This window comes from Haliotis rufescens, unplaced genomic scaffold, assembly GCF_023055435.1.
Source record: "Haliotis rufescens isolate VD_foot unplaced genomic scaffold, xgHalRufe1.0.p SCAF_6, whole genome shotgun sequence".
Taxonomy (NCBI): domain Eukaryota; kingdom Metazoa; phylum Mollusca; class Gastropoda; order Lepetellida; family Haliotidae; genus Haliotis; species Haliotis rufescens.
Genome location: NW_025964334.1, coordinates 11,348,388 through 11,372,097, shown reverse-complemented (window position 1 = coordinate 11,372,097; position 23,710 = coordinate 11,348,388). Strand labels below are relative to the sequence as shown.

General features: G+C 39.9%; 1 protein-coding gene across 1 annotated transcript; it reads left to right on the top strand.

The window, feature by feature from the left end:
* The first annotated feature begins 1,538 nt into the window (after positions 1-1,538).
* LOC124128598 (hemicentin-1-like) lies at positions 1,539-22,906 on the top strand. Its single transcript, XM_048385960.1, has 9 exons — positions 1,539-1,719; positions 8,301-8,507; positions 10,792-10,989; positions 12,167-12,370; positions 14,014-14,214; positions 14,519-14,722; positions 16,075-16,278; positions 16,835-17,023; positions 22,728-22,906. The coding sequence occupies exons 1-9, from the start codon at positions 1,641-1,643 to the stop codon at positions 22,904-22,906; spliced, it is 1,665 nt and encodes a 554-aa protein (XP_048241917.1). The 5' UTR covers positions 1,539-1,640.
* Positions 22,907-23,710: the final 804 nt, after the last annotated feature.

Sequence of the window (23,710 nt, the reverse complement as noted above, 5' to 3'; positions counted from 1 at the left end):
TAATAGCCCCTTGCCTGTGTTTGAGTCAACCAGGACGATAACTGTATGTTCAATAGTGTCATTATTATTGAGTTTCAAATCCGAAACTTACTAATTATAAAGGTCTGAAAGATTGCTGCTGGCATTCAGTTGTGATTCATTTTGTCCAAATCGCACACACCAGTTGACAAAAGTAAAAGTTACTCAACCAGTGATTTTGTTTATCATATCATCTGGAAAATATAGATACAACCCAGACTGATGGAAGTGCTTAGGTAATTTATTCCAAGGTTCACAAGACGTCATTTGATCATTTTATTAAGGTCACAAAATGTGAAGCATGCATCGGATGCCTTAAAGACATTTTAATACTTGAGTACGTGATCACATTCAGATGATAATGTTTAACACTGATTGCAGTAAATTATATAGTTGCTTTATCGTATGTTGAGCTGCATTGGTGATGTTGCAGAATGCTGTTCTGCTTTCATAGTCTTATGAACAGGATAGGATGAACCAGAGTATTTTCAGTGGTCAAACGCTGAATCAATATCATTGTGATGTTGGGGATATCGATTAATGAAGAGTAGTATTATGAGTCCTTTAAAGGTTAACACGCGCACATTTATTGTTGTGCCTTATTATCCGCCGTCATTATCATGCTATCGTAGGTGTTATGGCGACCACCTGATAGTTAAAAGTACTCTGCATTTATAAGCGAGTGAGTTAGTATGGTGTTTCGCCCGTTTAGCAATATTCCAGCAATCAGTGATGATTGTTGAGTGATGCACGGTGAGCGGTGTGTGTATGTGCACCAAAAATGACCTCGCAGATCCATCTTTGAGAATCAAACCCTGGCCTTCGCTGGGACGAGAGAACGTTTAAACACTTGGTTTTGTTTTAAGACAAATCCAATTGGGCATTAAGGTGACAGACACTGAACCATTATCTTTGTTGTTTTACACTGCAGTGATTTTGGTTTTCAGTGATGTAGTTAGTTTTGGAGGATACCAGCTATCCTACCGCCTCTACAGCATATACGAGAGGAATCGACAAAGTCTGAAGGAGGTAGTCGCAGTATACAGTAAAATACACATTTGACTGTTGGACAATACCAAGCGTAAACGACTTGGGCAAAATGACACTAGTAATATTGAACTGACTCGAATTGACAATCGGGTTAAACATTGACTTGCATGTGAATGCAAGTGTTTTCTTAAACACACCAGGTTTTGTGCGCAGAGAGAACATTCCCATAGGACACACGGTCTTAACATTCCTAGCCTTGATATGACTTAAACACACGACTTTATCGTTGCATTAACGAAATGTAAGGGGTTTCTACATGCGTCACACGTTTACATTACATTTACATAACAATTTTGTTCAACAGAATAGGGCGATTTATGCCCATTGAACACTTTCACTCATGCATGGATCTGCCTGAAATAACGTTTGTATAACTGACAAGGAAAGCGAATATTGATTTTATTGCAGCTATAGAACTAGCATATGCATGAGCTTTTCATATCAAAATGCCAATTCAACTGTGTGCCTGTAAGGAGAGCATTACTAAAGCAACTCTTGTGTGTGTCTCGGTTCATACGTGAAGTCCAACGACGTCAGTCACCATACACACTGAGAATAATGTAGAAATATTAATGCGTACAATGTTGTTTCTGGATAAATCAGCGATTCTTTGGATATTTCTCGTTTCGATTGGCTTTTCCAATTCACAAGGTATGTTCACTTTAGTTTACTGAAGATATCAAAGAAAATCACAATCATACAGATGTGTAATATTTATGGTTGATTTAATATAATAATTAATCAAATATTGACAAAGTAACCCACGTGAATGCACATGGTCATAACACACATTAACGAAGGAGAATCAACAGAACGAAGTAAGAATAGTTTGACATTTGGGCCATGTTCAAATCGTCTTTGAAATTCACATTGTGACATTGATGCTGGGGCTGTCTTGTTGCAGCCCCAGGTCACCCTGATCATTCCGAAATTTTAAGAAATATGTGAGAAACTATTTCACCATGGATAAAGGAACCCGTGCTCTATTGTTACACTACATTTCGAACATGGCGTGATAATACCGAGAAAGCGGCTCGAAAATGACTCGAAAGTGACGCGTAAATGATGCGAAGTTGGCACAAAAGTGGCAGGATAGTGCCATAAAAGCGACGCGGTAGAGGGCGCGATGGTGTCGCAAAAGTGACGCCATATTGAAACACGTCAGAAATACTGCCGTGTGTTACTTCACCATGTGTATCGAATGCGAAGTTACATGTAAATGTATGTTCAGTCTTACCTGGAGCCTGTGCAAAACGTTTTATTTGTGTTCCTCATGTTATGTTTAGCAATGTGTAACCGTTACATCCATAACAATACAAAGCTTAACATGGACATGTTCTGTGTACTTTTTCTGTATGGATACAAATCCTATTATATATTAATCAAGAAGAAGTTCATAGAAGTTCACAAACTAATGTGTGTGATATTTGAGTAACTCGTTTGTATCAGTTATCAATTGTCTTGAATTTAGGAGTAGTGGTGCCTGAATACACTGAGTGTGTATGACTTCCAGATTCACGCCAAATTTGGTCCTGGGTTCATCTGATTTATACACATTAAGGACATGCGTTTTTCTACCACATGTTCCGTAAATTCCAGAAATGTTTTATATTGCTTTGGTTACCAACAAAACCCCCGAAATGATCAATGTTCAAATTATGAACATCAAGACTTGTGGTTTGGTACATAAGAGGGGAAATTGAACAGGTGGCGTAGCGGAATTCGATGCCTTGGTGAATATTATATGTATTCTAAAACTAATACTTGGTGAAATAAACAGGTGTAATAGGTCATGCCATTCTCTGTATCTGGGTAATGAGCATGACACTATATGAGCTGCCGCTCTTGACTTTTACCGCTACATTTGTACATGTATTAGATATAGGTCTGTCAACACTTGAATTTGTATTGCAAAAACATGTTTAGATGGCGAATGATCATTCGTAGAATGGCAAGAAGAAATCGGAAGATTGCTTGCTTCAATCACACCAAATACAATCTTTAAAAAAATAATAAATCAGGTCTTTGTATTTGAATATGAACAGCTCCTTACTATCTTATGCCCAGATACACATTACCAAGCATCACAACCCGTTGCGATCAGTCCGTGCAGCTTATTGAGCCATTCTGGTTTAAACATCTATTTCGTAGGTATCAGATAGACACGTTTATTGTAGTTAAGTTAAGATAGCAAAACCTAAGATAATGAAAATAATATCAGTATCATTATCAGCATGTCCCGAAATATGTAACATAAGAAAAAAAAAACCAATGGAAGAAAAGGGCTGGGTTTCAATGCAGCATATTTTAATAACGCGCGGGAAGCCATGATTCCTACTTATTAGATAGACAATGCAAGTCAGCCATGGCCATGCTTATATTTTTTACCTGTATGCCGTGCTTTCTCATGCATTATATTCATATAGGATGGGTGTGTGTTTATGCTTTGTACGTGAGTACTTATATTTTGACATTAAAGTGTTGACTGACCAAATGTCATGGAGTTACACAATGTATTGGTGCGGTTTCATGATAAGTCAATACGTCCACCTTTGATAACAGGTTACTGAATAATTATTATATAAAATCCAATCGTGCTTAGCCATAAAATAATAGCGTAAATCTTGAAATTAACGCGAGCGTGAATTAAATGCGAAAAATGCGAGTGGTGTTTTTTCGCATAAATGAAACTTTGCATTTGATTTTGAGTCGTATTTTTGGCTTGGGGTCAACAGTCGTATTAATTTGGAGACGCATTAATTTCAAGATTTACAATATGTACATGTAAAAGTACAATGTGAAATGTACAGTTCCTTGATAAAGGCACTATGTCCTGGACCGAAACGACCCTTTGAAATAGTGAAGAAGATAAAATCCGTGTCATCCCTATCTTCCACATTACCTTATAATTAATTGATGTTTCTTGAAACATTTTAAAGGTCACTATACATGAAGTGATCATGCTTACACCTTTGGATACTTTTATTTTCTGTTTGTAACGCCTGATTGTAATAAGGGGCGGTCGGGTAGCCTAGTGGTTAAAGCGTTCGCTCGTCACGCCGAAGACCCGGGTTCGATTCCCGACATGGGTACAATGTGTGAAGCCCATTTCTAGTGTCCCCCGCCGTGATATTGCTGGAATATTGCTAAAAGCGGCGTAAAACAATACTCACTCACTCACTCACTGATTGTAATAATAATCGACAGTTGATCGAAAATGATTTTACAAGCCCCTATTCCTCAATTGTTCAACTGGAGTCTTGTGCGGCAGTCAATATCAGTGTCAGTACGAATTAAAAGTAACTGCCCGTATCATCTAAAGATTAGTCCTTTAAACTCATGTCCACATGATACCAACAATTTTTAAAAATATTTTTTTAAAGTGATTTATTTCATATGAAAACATATTTATACATATGCCACGTACTAAGCCAAATGTAATCAGTGGTGAAAAGTGGGAAAATTTGACAATTTGCGCAAAAAACGTGCACTTTGCAAAAACGATGTCAGGTGCCGTTGCACGGAATGCACGTGCAGATATTCTGTATAAAACTGCTGCGCCGACTCGACGACCACTCTGAAAAACACACCACAGAAAGGCACGTTTAACTGCATTAGAGAGGGGGAGAACCGTTGGAATGGCCAAACAGAGAGTGACGCACGCCGTCATTGCCAGAACGTTTGGATGTGCCCGTATAACCGTTACCAGTTAGATGCAACGGGGATGTGAGACAGGCCGGACAACAGACATGCCGAGAAGCGGGAGACCACGGGTGACTACGCCCATTCAAGACCGCTACATCCGTACAATTCATCTGCGCTCACGTGGCTCACGAGAATGGTGGTTATTCATGGTAACATGAATGCACAGAGACATAGATAGTTTTGCGACCAGTTGTGGAGCCATTCATCCAGCAACAGACCCGTGGAATCATTTTCCAGCATGACAATGCGACACCGCTTGCGGCATGGTTGACGCTGAACTTCCTTAACAACGCACACATTCAGGCCGTTATGGGACCACCTCAATCGCCAAATCAGAAGTCGCCCAGTGGCTCAGGTCAACCGCCAGCAATTGGAACAACAACGGCTCCTTAACGATAGGCAACGCATTCCCCAAACGACATCCGACGATTGACGTCATCGACGTGTTCTGGCGTGCATTAATGCTCAAAGTGGACATACTTTAACGATATTAAGGTGACATTTATGATGATTAATTTATAAACGGAATCATTTTCCATGAAGTAGAATGAAAATGCAATGTAATGCCGATATTGCATTCTCCGCATTACACAAAGAAAGAGTCAAGGGGTCCAAATTAAAAATTACACAAATCGTGCACGAAGAGTCCATTAATGACACAGTATACGAAGTCAGGTAACACGTCATCAATAGCGAGTGTGACCACCCTAGGCATCCATGCACGCCAACACACGCCTCCTCATTGACGTCGTCAGTCGGCAGATAATGTCAACAGGAATCCTGTTCCATAAATTCAATAGAGTCTGTTCAAGTTGCTGTCGGTTCGCTGGAGGCGGTACATGTTGTCTCAGCTGACGATCAAGATGATCCAAGATATATTCAATGGGGTTCATGTCTGGAGAACAAGGTGGCCAGGGCAATACGTTGACGTTAACGTTGTTCAGGTAGTATTGAACAATTCGGGCGGTGTGAGGCCTTGCGTTGTCTTGTTGCAAAATTAATCCTCTTGGCTGATGTTGAATAAAGGGCACCGCAACAGGTCTCAACACTTCAACCCTGTATCGCTGAGCATTCAGGTTTCCTCGGATGATAACCAATCGTGTTGTAATCTGGCCACAAATGCCACCCCATACCATGACGCCTCCACCTCCAAACGGGTGGCGCCAGTCGCTCTCCCCTTCGTCGAAAAACTCGAACTCTGCCATCGTTCCTGAACAGACAGAACCGACTTTCATCTGTAAAGAGCACTCTCGCCAAGTCACGTCGTTGCCACCGACGTACAGTTCTAGCCCATTGCAGTCTGCGTTGACGGTGTAGACGGGTCAAGGCCATTCCACGGAAGGGTCGGTAGGCTCGTATACTAGCCGTACGAAGTCGTCGAAATACTGTTCGTCTGCTGATGGTTAGGTAAGAGGGAGTTAGGGAAAGGTCATAAAACAATATCCACAATATTAATGAGAAGAATTAGGGAAGGGGAGTTATTTTCAGTCAGTTAGAGCGTCAAAATCCTCTCACCTTCCTCTGCCAGTAATCTTTTACTTCTTCTTTTTCAAATGGGAAGAACAATTCTATCTGCCTTTGTTCATTTGAATACAGAATTGGCATGTTCCTTGACACATAAGTGTGAGGTTTTCATCATAACAATATGTTCACTTGAAAATCAGGAAGTTCCGTTTGAGTTCTACTGATAAACGATTTTTTAATTTGCCGTTTACACGATATACGGCTTTTCCAATGGACGAGAGGTCGGTCACATCACTGCAAAATTGACGTTCACAATTGTATGAACGACTCAATTTGACACGAGACCGTGTTTTTGAAATGACGTAGACATGGATTGACTATTTTCACATTCCCCTGGGAATTTCCTAGCACGAGAACTCACAGAAGCGTTCTTCTAATCATTTAGAACCCTAAAGCTTGAACTCAGCGTGTCAGTATACCTTGAGAAACGTCAGTGAGCATGCTTGTTCACGAATACCCTCGTTACGGCCCATCCTTATGAACGAAACAAAGAAATACACATCTAAACTATCGTAGTATCAACTCGATCCGTGTCTAGGCTCACAGTGACCTTTCCCAGCAATCTTTGAATTTACCAAAGTGTCTGTTCGGCACATTTTGAACCACCTTTCAATGTTTGGCCAGTTGATAATTGATGACTAACACATGTACCCGCCACGTTTTTTTAACAACTTCGGAAACCTCTCCCGTCACGTTTATCGTGTCGGCCATTTGGACGTCTTGTACCTGATGTAAATGTATTACGACGCGCTGTCATTGTGACTGACTTACTGAGGTAGTTCTTGACCTTTCTCATCTAATGGTGATATTAGTTGGATACATGGGTTGCTTAAGAGTTTCTGTAGAGCAGACTGCACATCCACACGCTCATGTCACCTCTATTTTTGAGAGACTATTTTGTTCCACGACATAGCTGATTGTTGTATGGCTGTCAGTGTGAACATGAAGTCACACGTACTAAAAAATTTGTTGCATAGATCTTGGCCAACAACCTTTGAGGTAAGAAATTGTGATACCAAAATTATAAGAATGGACTTTCACTTTGTGTGAGTTCATTGGAGTATGAACCTACATAGAATGAGGGCCAAACTGTATGAACATCGGAGCTTGCGATACAAAGTGAGTGAGTGAGTGGGGTTTAACGCCGCTTTTAACAGTATTCCAGTAATATCATGGCGTGTCAGCTTAATGTGTGAGGAAAGCCCGAAGTGAGGCAGGTCTCAGACGTTTACCACTTCGGTGAAACCCACGAGCACGGGTATGGTGCTGACAAACCTAGAAAAATAATTGGGGTGAACCGGGATTCGAACCCACAATCATAGGTTTTTGGCGTGTCCAAGGGACGCAACTCTGCACAGCGAATCGCGGCGCCAAAGTGAAAGTCAATACTTAAATAATCTATTGATATATGAGGAAACTCAATTTCCTGAGTGGAAGGCGGTTGTATACATATTCCTATTGCCATATTATTGATAATCGTTTTGGATTTTTTTTCATTATGCTGATAAAAAGTGCGATTGTCCTCATCATTTGAACTGATGGCGAACGTCACAAACACATGCAAAGGCAAGGCAATTGTTCACAACATGGAACAATGGTACAAGTCAAAAAAGGGAATTGCATCGGATACAAGTTATGCCACTGATGCTTCAAATTTGGAAATGTCCTCCACATGTCTGACATCATAAAGCAAAATAAAACACTAATATCATAGCATTCACATAACGTTGAATTGTCCTAAAAATTTGGAAGTGATTACGTACACCATGCATTTGCTGCCAAACTGACCTTATAAAAGATAGGTAAACTCCAAGTTTGAAGGTTTATCAAAGGGCAAGGTCAAGGTGTAAAACATGTTCCGTAAAAACATGTCAGTTGTGACATGCAGAAAAGAGGACACCCTACAGCAAGTAAGATGATATCAATTCCCGACCAGTATCAACTACAGGATAATTATACATTTTGAGAACACGTGTCATCTCCATTTTCTGTTGCATCTTCAGATATAGATGGTGGCGTCTCCGAATGGCAGGAATGGGGTGATGTCACATGTGACCAAACATGTGGAGTAAATGTGACGGGCACAAGGACGAGACTGAGGAGCTGTGCCAACCCGTTACGTAAGGGCAATGGAAAGACTTGTGTGGAACAAGGACTTGTGCAGCAGGAGTCATCACGGATACTGTGTGACAAAATACCTGAGTCCTGTGGTAAGGGTATATGACGTTGCGCTCATATATGATTGTTTGAAAAATATGTTTGTTTTTGATACGTTTGTCTCTAAAGTACCATGCTCCAATTGCATAATACTGTTTCATCGGTATGTTTTAATGTCGTCACATATATCATTGAACAATCGATTCAACGATCTTAAGTACATGTACGTTGAATGTGTTGTATTTTGTTATATTCACATACAGTTCGTTTGACTCCAAATGAGAATGATGAATTGCAAAATAACTCGAAATCCAGAAAAGTGTACGAAACATCAATACGGTACTTGACCATGAATACCCTGTACCCAACAAAATCTGAATTTTGTTTATTTTAAGACCCATGACGGATGAAGTTCTTTAAGAAACTATCATGTAATTTTGTATAGAAATGTGTACATGACACGCAGGGGGACACACCGTGGAAGGAACAGCGCAAGCATGGTCGTGCTACACAGTGACCCTGTTCATTCAATGACAAGATGCGCTACTCAGCAGATGTTAAACAGTTGATGTTGAATGTGTATGATTTCTTTAGAAGTGAAGCAGAAAGAGCAAAGCCTTTTTATGCAATGAATAAATTCTTGAAACGAGCTTCAAAAGCTATTGGTATGTCCCCTCAGAAACTTAAAAATGTTGTTATACAAATAGTCAGGCCAAGGAGGTAGGGAACATGTCAAAACCACGCAAGGTTGATAAATAAGACAGTTTTCAGAGGGATCAAGTCAGATGTGTAATTGTTAAACTGCACTCAGAAAATAAGTACCTGTCCCTAAGAATTTTGAAGAAACACCCTGAAACTGACCACGATTTACGTGTTACAAAGTACAAACTATGGCAGCTGTTGCATACATTTGGTTACAAATACAAAAAGATAACTGGAGAAAATAGGGCTGTGTTGTGTGAACGGTCTGACATTGTTCGTCTCCGAAATCATTACCTTCGTACCATCAAGCAGAAACGTGAAGAAGGATATGAGCCCGTCTTCTTAGATGAGACATGGGTAAATGCGTCACACACAGCCAGCAGTCAGTGGGTACCCAGTGGTGACTGTAAGGAGTCTGGTAGAAAGTTACCAATGGGAAAGGGTGAAAGACTCATAGTTCTCCATGCTGGTTCTGCTAGTCAGGGTTTTCTCCCAGACTGTGACCTCGTCTTTAGAGCCAAGGCCAAAGACAACAGGGACTACCACATATAAATGAACGGCAATGTATTTCTGGAGTGGGTGAAAGATAAATTAGTCCCTGCTTTGCCTACCAAGTCTCTCATTGTCATGGACAACGCATCATATCATAGTGTGCAGGATCCAGAAAGCAAGATTCCAACCTCTAATAACCGTAAAGGAGACATGGTTACTTGGCTGCAACGGAGGAACATTACCTTTCCTTCTCGAGCGACGAAACCACAGCTCTATGAAATCATCAAAACTATGAAACCTGACCCCGTGTATAAAGTTGACAGTTACATCAAGGGTCAGGGTCACGCTGTCTTACGACTGCCACCTTATCACTGCGACCTGAATCCAATCGAGTTGGTATGGGGCATCGTCAAGGGTGACGTTGGAAGATCGAACACAATGTTCAAATTACGAGACGTTGAACAACTCGTAAAGGAATCCCTTGGTCGGGTAACAGTAGAAACATGGAGGCGTTATGTGGCCACAGTTGTTGACGAGATAGAGCCACGTTATTGGTCACGAGATGGACTACAGCCAGCAACAGCCCAGCCTCTAATAGTGGCAGTCGGTTCAGGCACCAGCAGTTCCGACGACGAGATCAATGGCATGAGCAAGTCAGATTGCGACGGCCCCTCTAACGCTCTGTCATTTCCCCTACCACAGAACGTGCAGTTCATGCGTGCTTGCGCTTTTCCTTCCACGGTTTGTCCCCCTACGTGTCATGTACACATTTCTATACAAAATTACATGATAGTTTCTTAAAGAACTTCATCCGTCATGGGTCTTAAAATAAACAAAATTCAGATTTTGTTGGGTACAGGGTATTCATGGTCAAGTACCGTATTGATGTTTCGTACACTTTTCTGGATTTCGAGTTATTTTGCAATTCATCGTTCTCATTTGGAGTCAAACGGACTGTAGGTTATCGTGGTAACACTTCCACTATACATGGCAGATATACATTGTTTGTTTCAGAATGCAATGACATTGTTGGCTATAAGTATGAAGTTGATATTCATGTTTAAGGCAGATATGTATCAGAATAATAAGATGTGCAAGAAATAGTATATACATTTGACAATACTTGAGCAAAATATGTTAAAGGTATCCCACTTGATGGTGCATATGGGGAATGGAGTTCGTGGTCGGGAGAATGTCCTACAACCTGTGGCCTCAATGTTAGATACGTACGAAGGAGAAATAGGACATGTGACAGTCCTAAACCACAAAATGGTGGCCTTGACTGCCAAGGTTCCCATTCTGAAGAAAAGACTAGTCCATGCGACATACCTCCTTGTCCAGGTAAAGAATGAATCGGAATTTGTCATCATGGCGTGTCTATTTCATGCATGGTATTCAAAACATTGAAGAGGTGCTTCATAACAAAATTATCGAAATACATTACAATGAGGGTGAGTGAGTGTGAGATTAACACTATTATGAACAGTATTACAGTTACATGACAGTGTGAGGGGAAATCCCGAGTTGTGTTGAGCACTTTCGTAGAACACATGACCACTGATTACCAAAGGACTTCGGCTTCTAGGAATCGAACCTACTGATCCTTGGTGAGGTGAGGTGAGGTGAAATTGGGTTTAACGTCGCGTCCAAGATTATTGCACTTATGTAGCGACGTACATGTACGTGTATGTGTTTGTGTGGCTGCTTGTACTAGTCCGGAGTGATGCCGATTTATAGTGCTAGCTCACTGAGATACCATGCCGCAGTTTAAAATGAATGCCCCACTCAGACACAGTATACTGACTCCTAGCCGACCAGTCCTTGTTTTAGCCCCTTAATGTCAAGCGCCAGACAGGGTAACAACAAGTACCATCTTTTGACGTCTTTTGGTATGACGCGGTCGGGGATCGAACCCCGGACCTTCCGCTCTCCGGGCGGACGCTCTACCACTAGACAACAGAGGCGGTCTACTGATCCTTGAATTATCCTCGAGGGTTTTGGTTTTGCTTATTGCTTGCGCCGCACTCAGCAATATTCCAGCTATATGACGGCGGTCTGTAACTAATCGAGTCTGGACCAGACAATCCAGTGATTTACATTATGAGCATCGATCCACACAATTGGGATACGATTACATGAATCACCCAAGTCAGCGAGCCTGACCACCCGATCGCCTTTTACAAGTATAGCGCCTTTTACGGCAAACATGGGTTGCTGAAGACCTATTCTAATCCGGATCTTCACGGGTCTGTCCTCGAGGGACAGATGATCACGAAATGGTATGAGAACATCAGTCAACACCTTGAGTTAACATTTTTTAAGGTAAATGTTAAACATAATGTTCTCTGAAATCAAGATATTATTAAGTACTTTTTTAACTATGTTTCAAAATATTGTATATTGATATCTTGTATGCACTAGCTTATAAACATTTGTATCTGTGTTTGCTGTCGTTAATTGGAGATGCAGTTTGAGTACCATGTTGATATATTTCCACACCCCACTCACTCCTTTTAAGATGGCATAATCAATGGCAAGTATGGAGAGTGGGGCCCATGGACTACGGATCAATGTTTACTAACCTGTGGAGTCAAGGTTCAGACAGTAGTAAGGAGAAATAGATCCTGTAATAGCCCGGCACAACAAAATGGGGGATTGCCTTGTCAAGGTCCGTCTACCGAAGCACGACAAATTGATTGCGAGGGTGTTGCACCTTGCCCAGGTAGGTTTTGCTTGTCTTTTACTGGCAGTGTAACATTAATATATATAGATAACTTCCTATCCCTTCCCACATCCAGTATAAATCTCTGCATGAAGCAGAGTTGATTGTACGATTCCGACTATATCATGGGCATGTGTTTATGAATCAAGTGTTTATAAAGTAACCAAACAGTGAGCGAGTGAGTGAGTTAAGATTTAACGTCTCATCAGCAGTATTTCAGCCATATCGTGACGAGAAGTACATTAATAATACATATATTTAGACAATATAAAAAGCTGTCAACGTTGGACAGTACAATAACTAGAATATCACTGAGTCGATTTAAAACCAGTTGAGAATATATAAAAGTCATAAGTATTAGTGAACAACACAATATAAACTGGGCTAGAGATCGTCAGTGACTAAAGGGAGATTACCATACTAGGGACCATGGGGACTTACAGAGCCTTTGCTTCCTGCATTGACCCCGGCAGGATTCATATCATCGCTTCAGTCACTGGCGACAGTGTACCAATTAAGCCTAAGATAAAAATGTCAAAAATGCTACGTTTAAAAGCATGGCATGCAGAAAAATACTTCGAATGATATGGGACTTACATACACTCTTTGGGGGACAATAATTTTACGCTACTTTAACCCCCCTCGAGGGTACAGCCACTAACAATCTAAGTTATTAATTATCACTACCCATTTTTAAAACAATACAGTAAATACATCAACATTTATGAATAAGGTCTATTTCCTTTAAAAAAACATAGTATCAAATGTTTTAAAACTGAAATATTTATCTCTTGTGAAGGAAAAATCAATACAGTCAAGCAGGACATGCTTGACTGTGATTCTTTCATCACAAGGGTTACAAAACGGAGGATTCTCACCTTTTAACAAATACTCATGTGTATATCTCGAATGGCCAATACGACATTGTCGCATCTTCAAATCTGGACTGACAGCCCAAGTAGGTGTAACCAATATTTCAACCAAACAGTGAAATAGGTTTTTGCGAAAAGGTGAGCGTATCCTTCCCCATGGGGGCACACGTCACAAACGCATGCAAAGGCAAATACATTTTTCACCTGAAAAAGCATGGGAACATATGGTACAAGTCAAAAAGAGGAATTGCATCGGACATCATTTTTGTCACTGATGCATCAAATTTAGAAATGTGCTCTACATGTCTAATATCATAAAATAAAATAAAACACTAATATTATAGCAATTAATTTAATGTGGAAATGTCCTCAAAATCGAACTGAAGTATGGGGTCTTGTGCATCCTACATGCTGCGCATCTGGCTACTTCTATTCTTCAATTATGATTACACCATGATTGCACCATCGACCTTTACTCGTGATGCAATTTGTAATAACAAGTGCTAAGAACTGTAAACATTTGATACAAAATCACCGTGTTGGAGAATAGATCCTAATAATGTTACACACTTTCGCTTAATACACATACAACCTTATTCCTAATTCAGGTACACGAGTTCGCTTTATACATACACACACACACACACACACACACACACACACACACACACACACACACACACACACACACACACACACACACACTACAGCAAATGTCTTTTATGTTGAAAGACAACTTACCTACATGTTAGGTAACAATATCTTTTCTAGATGACATAGTTGATGGTGGTTATGGAGAATGGAGCCAGTGGGCTGGAGCGACGTGCACAAAGACTTGTGGAGTCGGAGTTACCGTTAATATTTGGAGAAACAGGTCATGTGACAGCCCTGCACCACAAAACGGTGGACTTCCATGCAGTGGTACCAACTATGAATCAACATCCATGGAGTGTAACATACCTCCGTGTCCAGGTAATGGAGCCGACAGATATTCTACTCTATACTAACGTACTTCATACAATTCAAACGCGGAAGTATTACTTCCATGCATTCAGTTGGTTAGGATGTACCAATCCGTTGGTGTAGTTTGACTTCCGTTCATTTTGCAAATAAAACTAGCAAAAATAATCATGATAGCAACAAGTATATGAAGAATATTTAAGCAATATTTTTATTTGGATTTTTTATTATTATTTTACTGCTGATTGTGTTTAGAATGTGAGAATACTCATTTGCGATAAATGAGCTTTTGGAACCTGTGACTTTCCCCTTTAAGATGATGTTGTTCACGGCGGTTACAGCCCATGGGGCAAGTGGAGTGCTGATAATTGCTCTGCAACATGTGGAGTGCAGATTACAAAGCTGCTGAACAGATATAGGCGTTGTGAAAGCCCTGTGCCATTAAATGGTGGAAAACCATGTGAAGGACCCTATTATCAACAACAGTTTGAAGTATGTGAAGACATTCCTCCATGTCCAGGTAAAACAATAATATTTGCTCTCTGACACGTGTTACAGATATAGGCATTATTATCATGTATTTGAAATGAAATAGAATTGAGTTCAAAATATAAACTGTTATAGATCATTACATTGGAATGTATTTTTGTCAAATCATATATTCTTGATACATGCAGTCATGATACATTGTCGACTATATTGAAAACACACGTGTTCTATTTTATATATGCTATCGACGTCGACCGCACACGTATTTGACGAAGCATTTTGTTAGAAGGGGAGATAAACACGTGTCTACACTTGACACACACTATTCCTTAAATATCATAAACGTATAATCGTGTTCTTTTAAAATGTAAACGTACTCTCCAAAAAGGTAGGGGTATTCGAAAATAACAGACGATTACTGAAATACAAAGATGCGTCGAGTGATGGTAATGGATGAATAAGGAAAGGGAAGGACACGGTAGTTGATTACGTGCATGCGTGGGACAAGCATTATCGCCTTGAAAAACAAAACGTGAACGAGCATGGCGATAAACGACACAACTATTGGCACCAGTATGTTGTCCCTGTAGTAATCCTTCCATGAACAATATTCAGTGGCGTTCTGGTAATCATGGTGATCACGCGGCACATCATTACAGACTTACGCCCAAATCTGTCATGTTGGCTTACGTTCGCGTTTGCATGACTTTCGTTAAAGACATATCTATCTAGAAGGTCCAGAGTGAATCTGGACTATCTGAAAACATTACACGAGACCATCGGGGATTGCCCTAGTTTATATACTCCAAACTCCATTTGTGTTTGGCTAACATGTTTTGACACAGGGTCGCCGTGCATGCTGATTAGCTGCATGCTGACGATAGCGTATTGTCTGGTCAGAAATTTGAACTCTGGTGTCCTGGCGCAAGTGAACAGCGACTTAATCGTGGACTTGTGTTGTAAACCTTGCACATATTTCTTGTCTGCAGGAACCTGTTCTATAGTCTGCAAAAAATTGTTCCAAAGCTAATTGCTGAACGTTCAAATTGACATGTGGTTGGTGAAAGTGTATGTAATCAAGGGATCGACCGTTTTATACCTTGCATGGATGGTGAAAGAAGGCAAATGTACAAGTATTTTTAACACACTTGATTCCCTGGGAGGAACATGTTGATGTGTATTTTTCAGGAAACAATCCCTCTTATCATGCGACATCGTCATTCTATGAATGTTTGAAGCTAGTTTGTCTTTGTTTATAAAAACAATATACAATCAGTCGATGTCACTTGAACATGTCGCTGTAGCATATTCATGTGTACATATTGAGTTCAAAGAGAGCACTGTCTCGAACACTGTCTTTTGTTATCAATTTATTCGTCTTAGGTCAAGTCGTGAATGGCAGTTTTAGTCAGTGGAGTGAATGGACACAGACTTCCTGCCCAGAGACTTGTGGAGTCGATGTGGAAACTTTACAGAGAAGGAGTAGGGCATGTGACAATCCTCCTCCATTCAATGGTGGGCTTCCATGTGACGGTTCAACTTCTCAGGAAAGAAATGGGAAATGCACGAATCTATCTCCATGCCCAGGTGCTGTAGATTTTCTTTATATACATTGAACTCTTTCCATGGCTATGATATTCAATCAGAAAAACGGCATATTTTAGTTTCAATTAACACGACAAATAAAAGACACCAATATTCGTTGCTATACCACTGTACATATACCGATCACGAATGAACTCATTGTACAAACATATTGAAAGTTAAAAGGTAGGACACAAGAAAGAAGAATTTAGTATGTTTCTCTTGGCGGTAGATGTTGTGTGTTGTTTGTATAAACTGTTATAAGATGTTCTGCGATTATGCATTATTGCAATTGATCGTGAAAAGAAATGGACATAATTACTCTTTTGCACGCACCCTTGTCTTGTCTATTTTAGTGACACTGTGATATGTCTAAATTCTACCTCTTGACACTACCAACCTTGTATATTTCCTTAGTTAATTAACGTTGGTTCTATTGTCACTGTATGAATGCTAGAAAACGATTGATGTATCGGATATAAATGTAGAATACGCATTTATTCAACTTTTCAAATTCGTAACCATTTTCAGACATTTGGATTAATTTCTGTTTTCACAGTTGATGGTGGAGTGTCAGAATGGGGAGAGTGGGACACTCCACGGTGTCCAACATGTGGGGAGTATGTTACAGGAGTATCATTAAGGCTGCGCCCATGTGACAACCCAGTTCCGGCCAATGGTGGATCATTCTGCATTGAACCAGTGCAGGAGATCGTCGTCAGATCATGTGAAGTCGCTCGTTGTCCAGGTATGTGTACTACTGTCAACTACCATGCAAATGCAAAATCGTAAATCCAGAGTATTTGAAATTAGCAATAGCATAGTACGACGGAACCAAGCTGAACATTAAAAGTTGTTTTCTTAGAAATAATTTCGTTGTTCAAAGCATCCAGATCAACAAATTTACAAACTTAATGTAAACAGTGAGATGTTTGACCAGCGATCAAAGTTAAAAGGAAATGGAATCTGTACGGGTACACACTGTTCTGGAATGTTTATAAAGTTGATAGAGATGCGCATTGGGTATGCCAGTTAGCATTTAGAGGAGTGTAATGTGAGTTTTGTTATAAATACAATGAAACCATGGGTACAATTTACTTTCAATTTAAAAACGTAATTAGTTCACTATTAACTATTCATTATCTATATATGTTTATGTTGTGGTACATATGACGCTATTATTTAAAATTGATTAGATAAACCTTGTTGAGAAAAACTAACAAATTGATTAGCATTTTTGTGTTTATGTAAGAAATAAACGACGAGTTGAAGTTGTTGATCGTACAATAAACCACTGAAGGGAGAATATACTATGAGAGGCGCAGCAGTGTTTTATTGTATGATAAACAACGACCACGATTCGTTTATTAAATATACTGAACGGCAAAAGAAACGCCACCATGGGTGGATATATGAGAAAGCTTATTTGTCCAAACACTAAACATAATTTGAGACATATTAAAAAGATGAAACTTGGCAAAACTGATCAAGGCTGAAATTAAAGTGTCAAATGCTCTTAAAGTGAAACACAATACTAGTCTCAGAGAAAATTGAGAAAATGGCATCACAAGTCAGTATCTTGTGTGTCCGCTATGTGCATTGATGACTGCCCTGCAACGTCGATACATGGAATGGATGAGGCGGTTGATGAAGGCCATAGGCACTTGAGCCCACACTCTGAGGAACGCCTGACGCAGTTCATCTGCAGTTGTCGGCCTTGGTCGGATGTCATTCAGCCGTCTTTAAATCTCGCCCCACAGGTGCTCAATGGGAATTAAATCGGGACGGAGAGCAGGCCACTGCATGTTTCTGATGCCATTCTGCTGGAGCAAGTCTCTTGTTGCTCTCGCAGTGTGGACACGGGCGTTATCATGCTGAAACTCGTGGTTGCGGGGATGTGCCAAATGAGGTATGGCGGGTGGTCTCAAGACTTGATCAATGTACCGAGCTGCTGTGACACCATTGCCTCTCCCTTGATCGATGTTCTGGAAGACCACAGGGTCGAACCTCTGTGCAAACCAATTCCACCCCACACCATGATGCCCGGACCAACCCACGCGTCTCTCTCAACAACACAAGCATCCGAATAACGTTCCCTACGGCGTAGCCAGACTCTCTCTCTCTCTCTGCCATCTGCTGTTGAGATACAGTAACTGCTCTCGTCTGAGAAGAGGACTCTTCTCCACTGCTGGAGGTAACGTCAACGTTAGAGAATAACTAGTTTCGATTATCTGCCTGTAAATAATGGTAACTAATTCATGAATGGATCACGGAAAATCAGTGCAAAGTAATGTAAGGTCATGTTAAAGTTTAGAAACTTTGACCAAAATTACGCAGATATTTAAATGACAACTTTTCATGCAATGTTACTTGGGGTGACGTTTCTTTTTCGGTTCAGTATATATGAGATATCAACATTATGTACAGCCGCTCTATTGTTAGTCATAAAAAGATAGTTGAAGACGTGAATTGTTATTTTAGTTATTCACAATTCTTTTTACACACTCAGCAATGAATGCAGCCTTTTGTAGGAACAAAAATCGCAACACCTTAAATTAGATCTTGATTGACCGGTTCCTGCTAAGCATCTGAAGATTATGTAGTAGATAGACGCTACCGCAACGCGTACATATCAGACATTGAAAACGTTTACCTTTGACATCGCGGTAGATTATTTCATGTTAACTGCACTTTAACTTAAATTTCCCTTGTTTTGAAATGCTCAATCAGAGCAGAAATTCCGATTCATATGTACAGAAACAGATCAGCAAAGAGGGGAGCACAACAGGTACCGATGGGGATGTTAAAGTCCAGCATTTTACTCTCTGTGTAAACTTCCGATGACATTTGCTTTCAGTGTTTGACAAATTGCCCAGAACCTTTGAAGATGGAAATATAACTTTATCTATGATTGCTATAATTTAGTCACAAATGCTTTATGCGTCAATGAATGATTTTTTTCCATAAGCTTTTTCGTGTGGGATAATAGTAAGCAAAATTGAAAAACAAATGTTTTTGCAAAATATTGAACGTTTATGAGATTTATTTTTGAGATTTTACTTTAATATACATGCACAAAATACATGTAGGAAATAAATATCATATATGCATTAAAGACAACAGAAACGTGTGATCAGCTTAAGTGTATAGGTGTATACAAAGGCACATTCTACGCCATACTTGAATATCAGATACACCCGGGAAAGCCAGACTCATAATTCGAGGGAATCTGCTGTTGGTACCACGAGCGCCACGTCGATGGCTCGGCCGTGAATGTTGTGAACCGAGAATTCGTAGACTTTTATGATTTAATCGAAGCATACAAAAATACGTTAGTAGACATATGCCTTGTGATATTAACGAATTGCCCAGAAAGTGCAAATGCATGTACATAAAATGCAGTAAACAAACGTACAATTAATCGTATCACAGGATTATCAAACTACAGCTAACGGGCGGTGAGTCAACACAAGGTGTGGATGTGATTACATTTTCAACGCTTGTTTAAGAAGATCAAACATATCGCAGTGTTTTCATATGCTGAACTGTAATAACATTGAGATGATATTAAGTAAAAATGCTATAAAAGTCATATCTTACATAATAATACCAGCCGAAAATTTCATAGGCAGAAGGTGACCGAATATATCAACAAAATGAATCCCCCTTGAGTTATTGGTGACGGAAACATGAGAGTCTAACATGTTTATATTAAATTCATGCATAAAGGTAACAACCCTTTCCGTCGCTTGGTAATGAGTGAGTGAGTGAGTATGGTTTTACGCTGCTTTTAGCAATATTCCAGCAATATCAGGGCGGTGCACAAACAGAAATGGGCTTCACACATTGTACCCATGTCGGGAATCGAATCCGGGTCTTCGGCTTGACGAGCGAACGCTTTAACCACCAACCTACTCGACCGCCCTTCGCGAGGTTATGAGAACTTATTCAGTCTGGATCGCAACTGGATCGTGTATAGGATCGCCATCGGATCCCAACCGGACCCGACCGGATTCTTACATGATGATGGTAGTATTCCGACTTGATCATGACAACAGTTGTTTACTAACGGGATATATATTGCATGTGTGCACCAAATTTGCTCATACAATAATTATGAAGTCCCTAGGTGGCTACAGAAATTCTTTCATAAGACCCTGTGGAGAGGTTTCGTTGATCTCACATTTGTGTTAAGCTGTGACAGGTCAAATGTTGCTGCAGTCGACCACAAATGAATGTAAATATAAAACGTCAACGTTAGAGAAGAACCATTATCGATTATCTGCCGGTGAATAATGGTAGCTAATGCATGAATGGATCACAGAAAATCAGTGCTGACATCTGATGTTTTCGAAAGACTGGTGGAACCCGCTACTAAATAACTAAAAAAACGCGGCATGTAAAGAAAAGAATCATGACCAGACAATGTCCTGTTTTTATTGAACCTAAAAGGATATATTCAGTTTAAAATACATCTGTTGCTATCAAGTAAAGACAAACACTTAAAAAATATCGTCGTTTTGCTACATGGTGGGAGACTGTTTTTTGGAGTTGGAGGATAAACACATTCAGCTAGCATGTCTGTCTGGCGGTACTGTCCACAGTCGCATCACACTGGACCATTATCTTTGTTGAATTACACTGCAGTGATTTTGGCATGTAGTTACTTTGGGAGGATACGAGCTATCCTACCGCCCCTACAACATATATGAGAGGAATCAACAAAATCTGAAGGAGGTAGTCGCAGTAGAACAGTAGAATACACATTTGACTGTTGGACAATAACAAGCGTAAACGCCTTGGGCTAGATGACACTAGTAATATTGAACTGACTCGAATTGACAATCGGGTTAAACATTGTGTGAGTGAGTGAGTATGGTTTTACTCCGCGCGCTTTTAGCAATATTCCAGCAACATCACGGCGAGGGACACCAGAAATGGGCTTCACACTTTGCACCCATGTCGGGAATCGAACCCGCGTCTTCGGCGTGACGAGCGAACGCTTTAACCACTAGGCTACCTGACCGCACCGGTTAAACAATGACTTACATAGTGTGTTAAATCAGGTTTTGTCAGCAGAGAGAACATTCCCATAGGACATATGGTCTAAACATTTCCAGCCTTGATATGACTTAAAAACACGCTTTTATCGTTGCATTTACCTCGTGATAGTGGGCTAAATGTAAGGGGTTTATACATGCGTCATACGTTTACATTACATTTAAATTTCAATAGTCGGAAAATGCGATATCGTTCACCTCAATTTTGTTCAACAGGATAGAGAGATTTATCCTCATTGAACACTTTCACTCATGCATGGTCATACCTGAAAAAACGTTTGTATAACTGACAAGGAAAGCTAATATTGATGTAAATTGCAGATATAGAACTAGCATATGCATGAGCTTGTATATTTATATCAAAATGTCATTTCAACAGTGTTTGCCTGTGAGGAGAGCATTACTAAAGCAACTCTTGTGCGTGTCTCGGTTCATACGTGACGTCCTACGACGTCAGTCACCATACACACTGAGAATAATGTCGAAATATAAATGCGAACAATGTCGTTTCTGGATAAATCAGCAATTATTTGGATATTTCTCGTTTCGATTGGCTTTTCCAAATCACAAGATATGTTTACTTTAGTTTACTGAAGATATCAAAGGACATCACACGCATACAGATGTGTAATATGCATGGTTGATTTAATATGATAATTTTCCAAACATACAAACAGCGGCTGCCAACTCTTACCTACTCGTTTATATTGCTTTGGCTAACAGAAAAAATTCACGAAAGTTCAATGTCCAACTTTCAATGTTCAAAACTCACGACTTTGTGGTTTGGTACATAACAGAGGCAAAAAAGGCGGCGCTGCGGAATTCGATGCCTTAATGAATATTATACTTAACATACCTAATCTAATATTAGGTGATATAAACAGTGTAATAGATCAAGTCATTCTCTGTATCTGGGTAATAAGCATGACACTATATGATCTGCCGCCCATGACTTCTACCGCTACATTTGTACATGTATTCAATATAGGTTTGCTTGAACTTGAATAATATTACGCAGACGATGCAATTTGTATTGCAAAAACATGTTCGGATGGCGAATGTTCATTGGTAGAATGGCAAGAAGACATCAGAACATTGCTTGCTTCAATCACACCAAATACAATCTTTAAAAAATAATATATCAGGTCTATGTATTTGAATATGAACAGCTCCTTCCTCTGTTATGCCCAGATACACATTTATACATCACAGGGCACAAATGGTGAGTATACTGGTGAGCCGGGGAGGTGGAGAGGCTGTTCCATTGAGTGATGCTGTTGTCCTTTAGCATATTAGCATACAATCATAAGGGTGTCCAAATTTGTCCTTCCCAAATATGTCTTGAATCGATTACATATTCTTCACGTGTGACCATTTAATTTTTTTTAACAGGTTGCTCTGGGACATACACAGCTTACTTTGTCGTAGATGGATCGGAGAGTATCAGTAACTCAAGTTTTGAGGAAGTTAGGATTGCGTTGATGACGTTTGTTAATGAAAGTATGTGTAGTCCTCCCTTTAGCAGGCTAAGATATTTAGCAATTGCACACATACATTGGTATTATATGTAGTTTTGTTTTGTTTGTTGTTTAACGCCGCACTCAGCAATATTCCTGCTTTATGACGGCGGTCTGTAAATAATCGAGTCTGGACCAGACAATCCAGTGATTGACATCATGAGCATCGATCCACGCAACTGGGATAAGATGACATGCACTATTTTATTCCGGTATGGCCTATTAAAGCTAGTGGTATCTTATGTGTTTAAATTACGGTTTTGGGCGTTAATAAAACACACTGTCGCAAGTATATTCTATTCAAATCAAATGGATAATTGAATATGCTTTCTTTTACATAAAACATAACATCACTGCACAAAATTTGAACAGTTGCAGTAACACACGGTAATCGCATTAAACATCATTTTCAACTGTACAGTATTTCAGTATTTCAGTTATATCACGGTGTATTAGACTGATGTGGGATAAAAATCCGAAGTGGTTTAGGTCATCCAATGGGTGTTCGGGAAAAGGTGAGCGTATCCTGCCACACAAGTGGCACCCGTCACAAACATATGCAAGGACAAGTCAATTGTTCATCTGAACAAAGCACGGAAACACACAATGATGCCCGTCCTCACTTTTACCGAGCATGTAAATTATATTGTCCGTCAAAAACATGGACGAGTATAAACAATATGTTCATTCACGTAATACATGTCATACATTTGACAAAATGTATTGACTCGGAGCATTATTGTTAATCACAGCAAATGCATTCGGAAGCGGTAACTAAGTTACATCTGTCGTAGAAGTTCAACCTGATACATGTACGTTTTGAAATGAAAACACAATTCCGTCCGCGAGTCCATAACG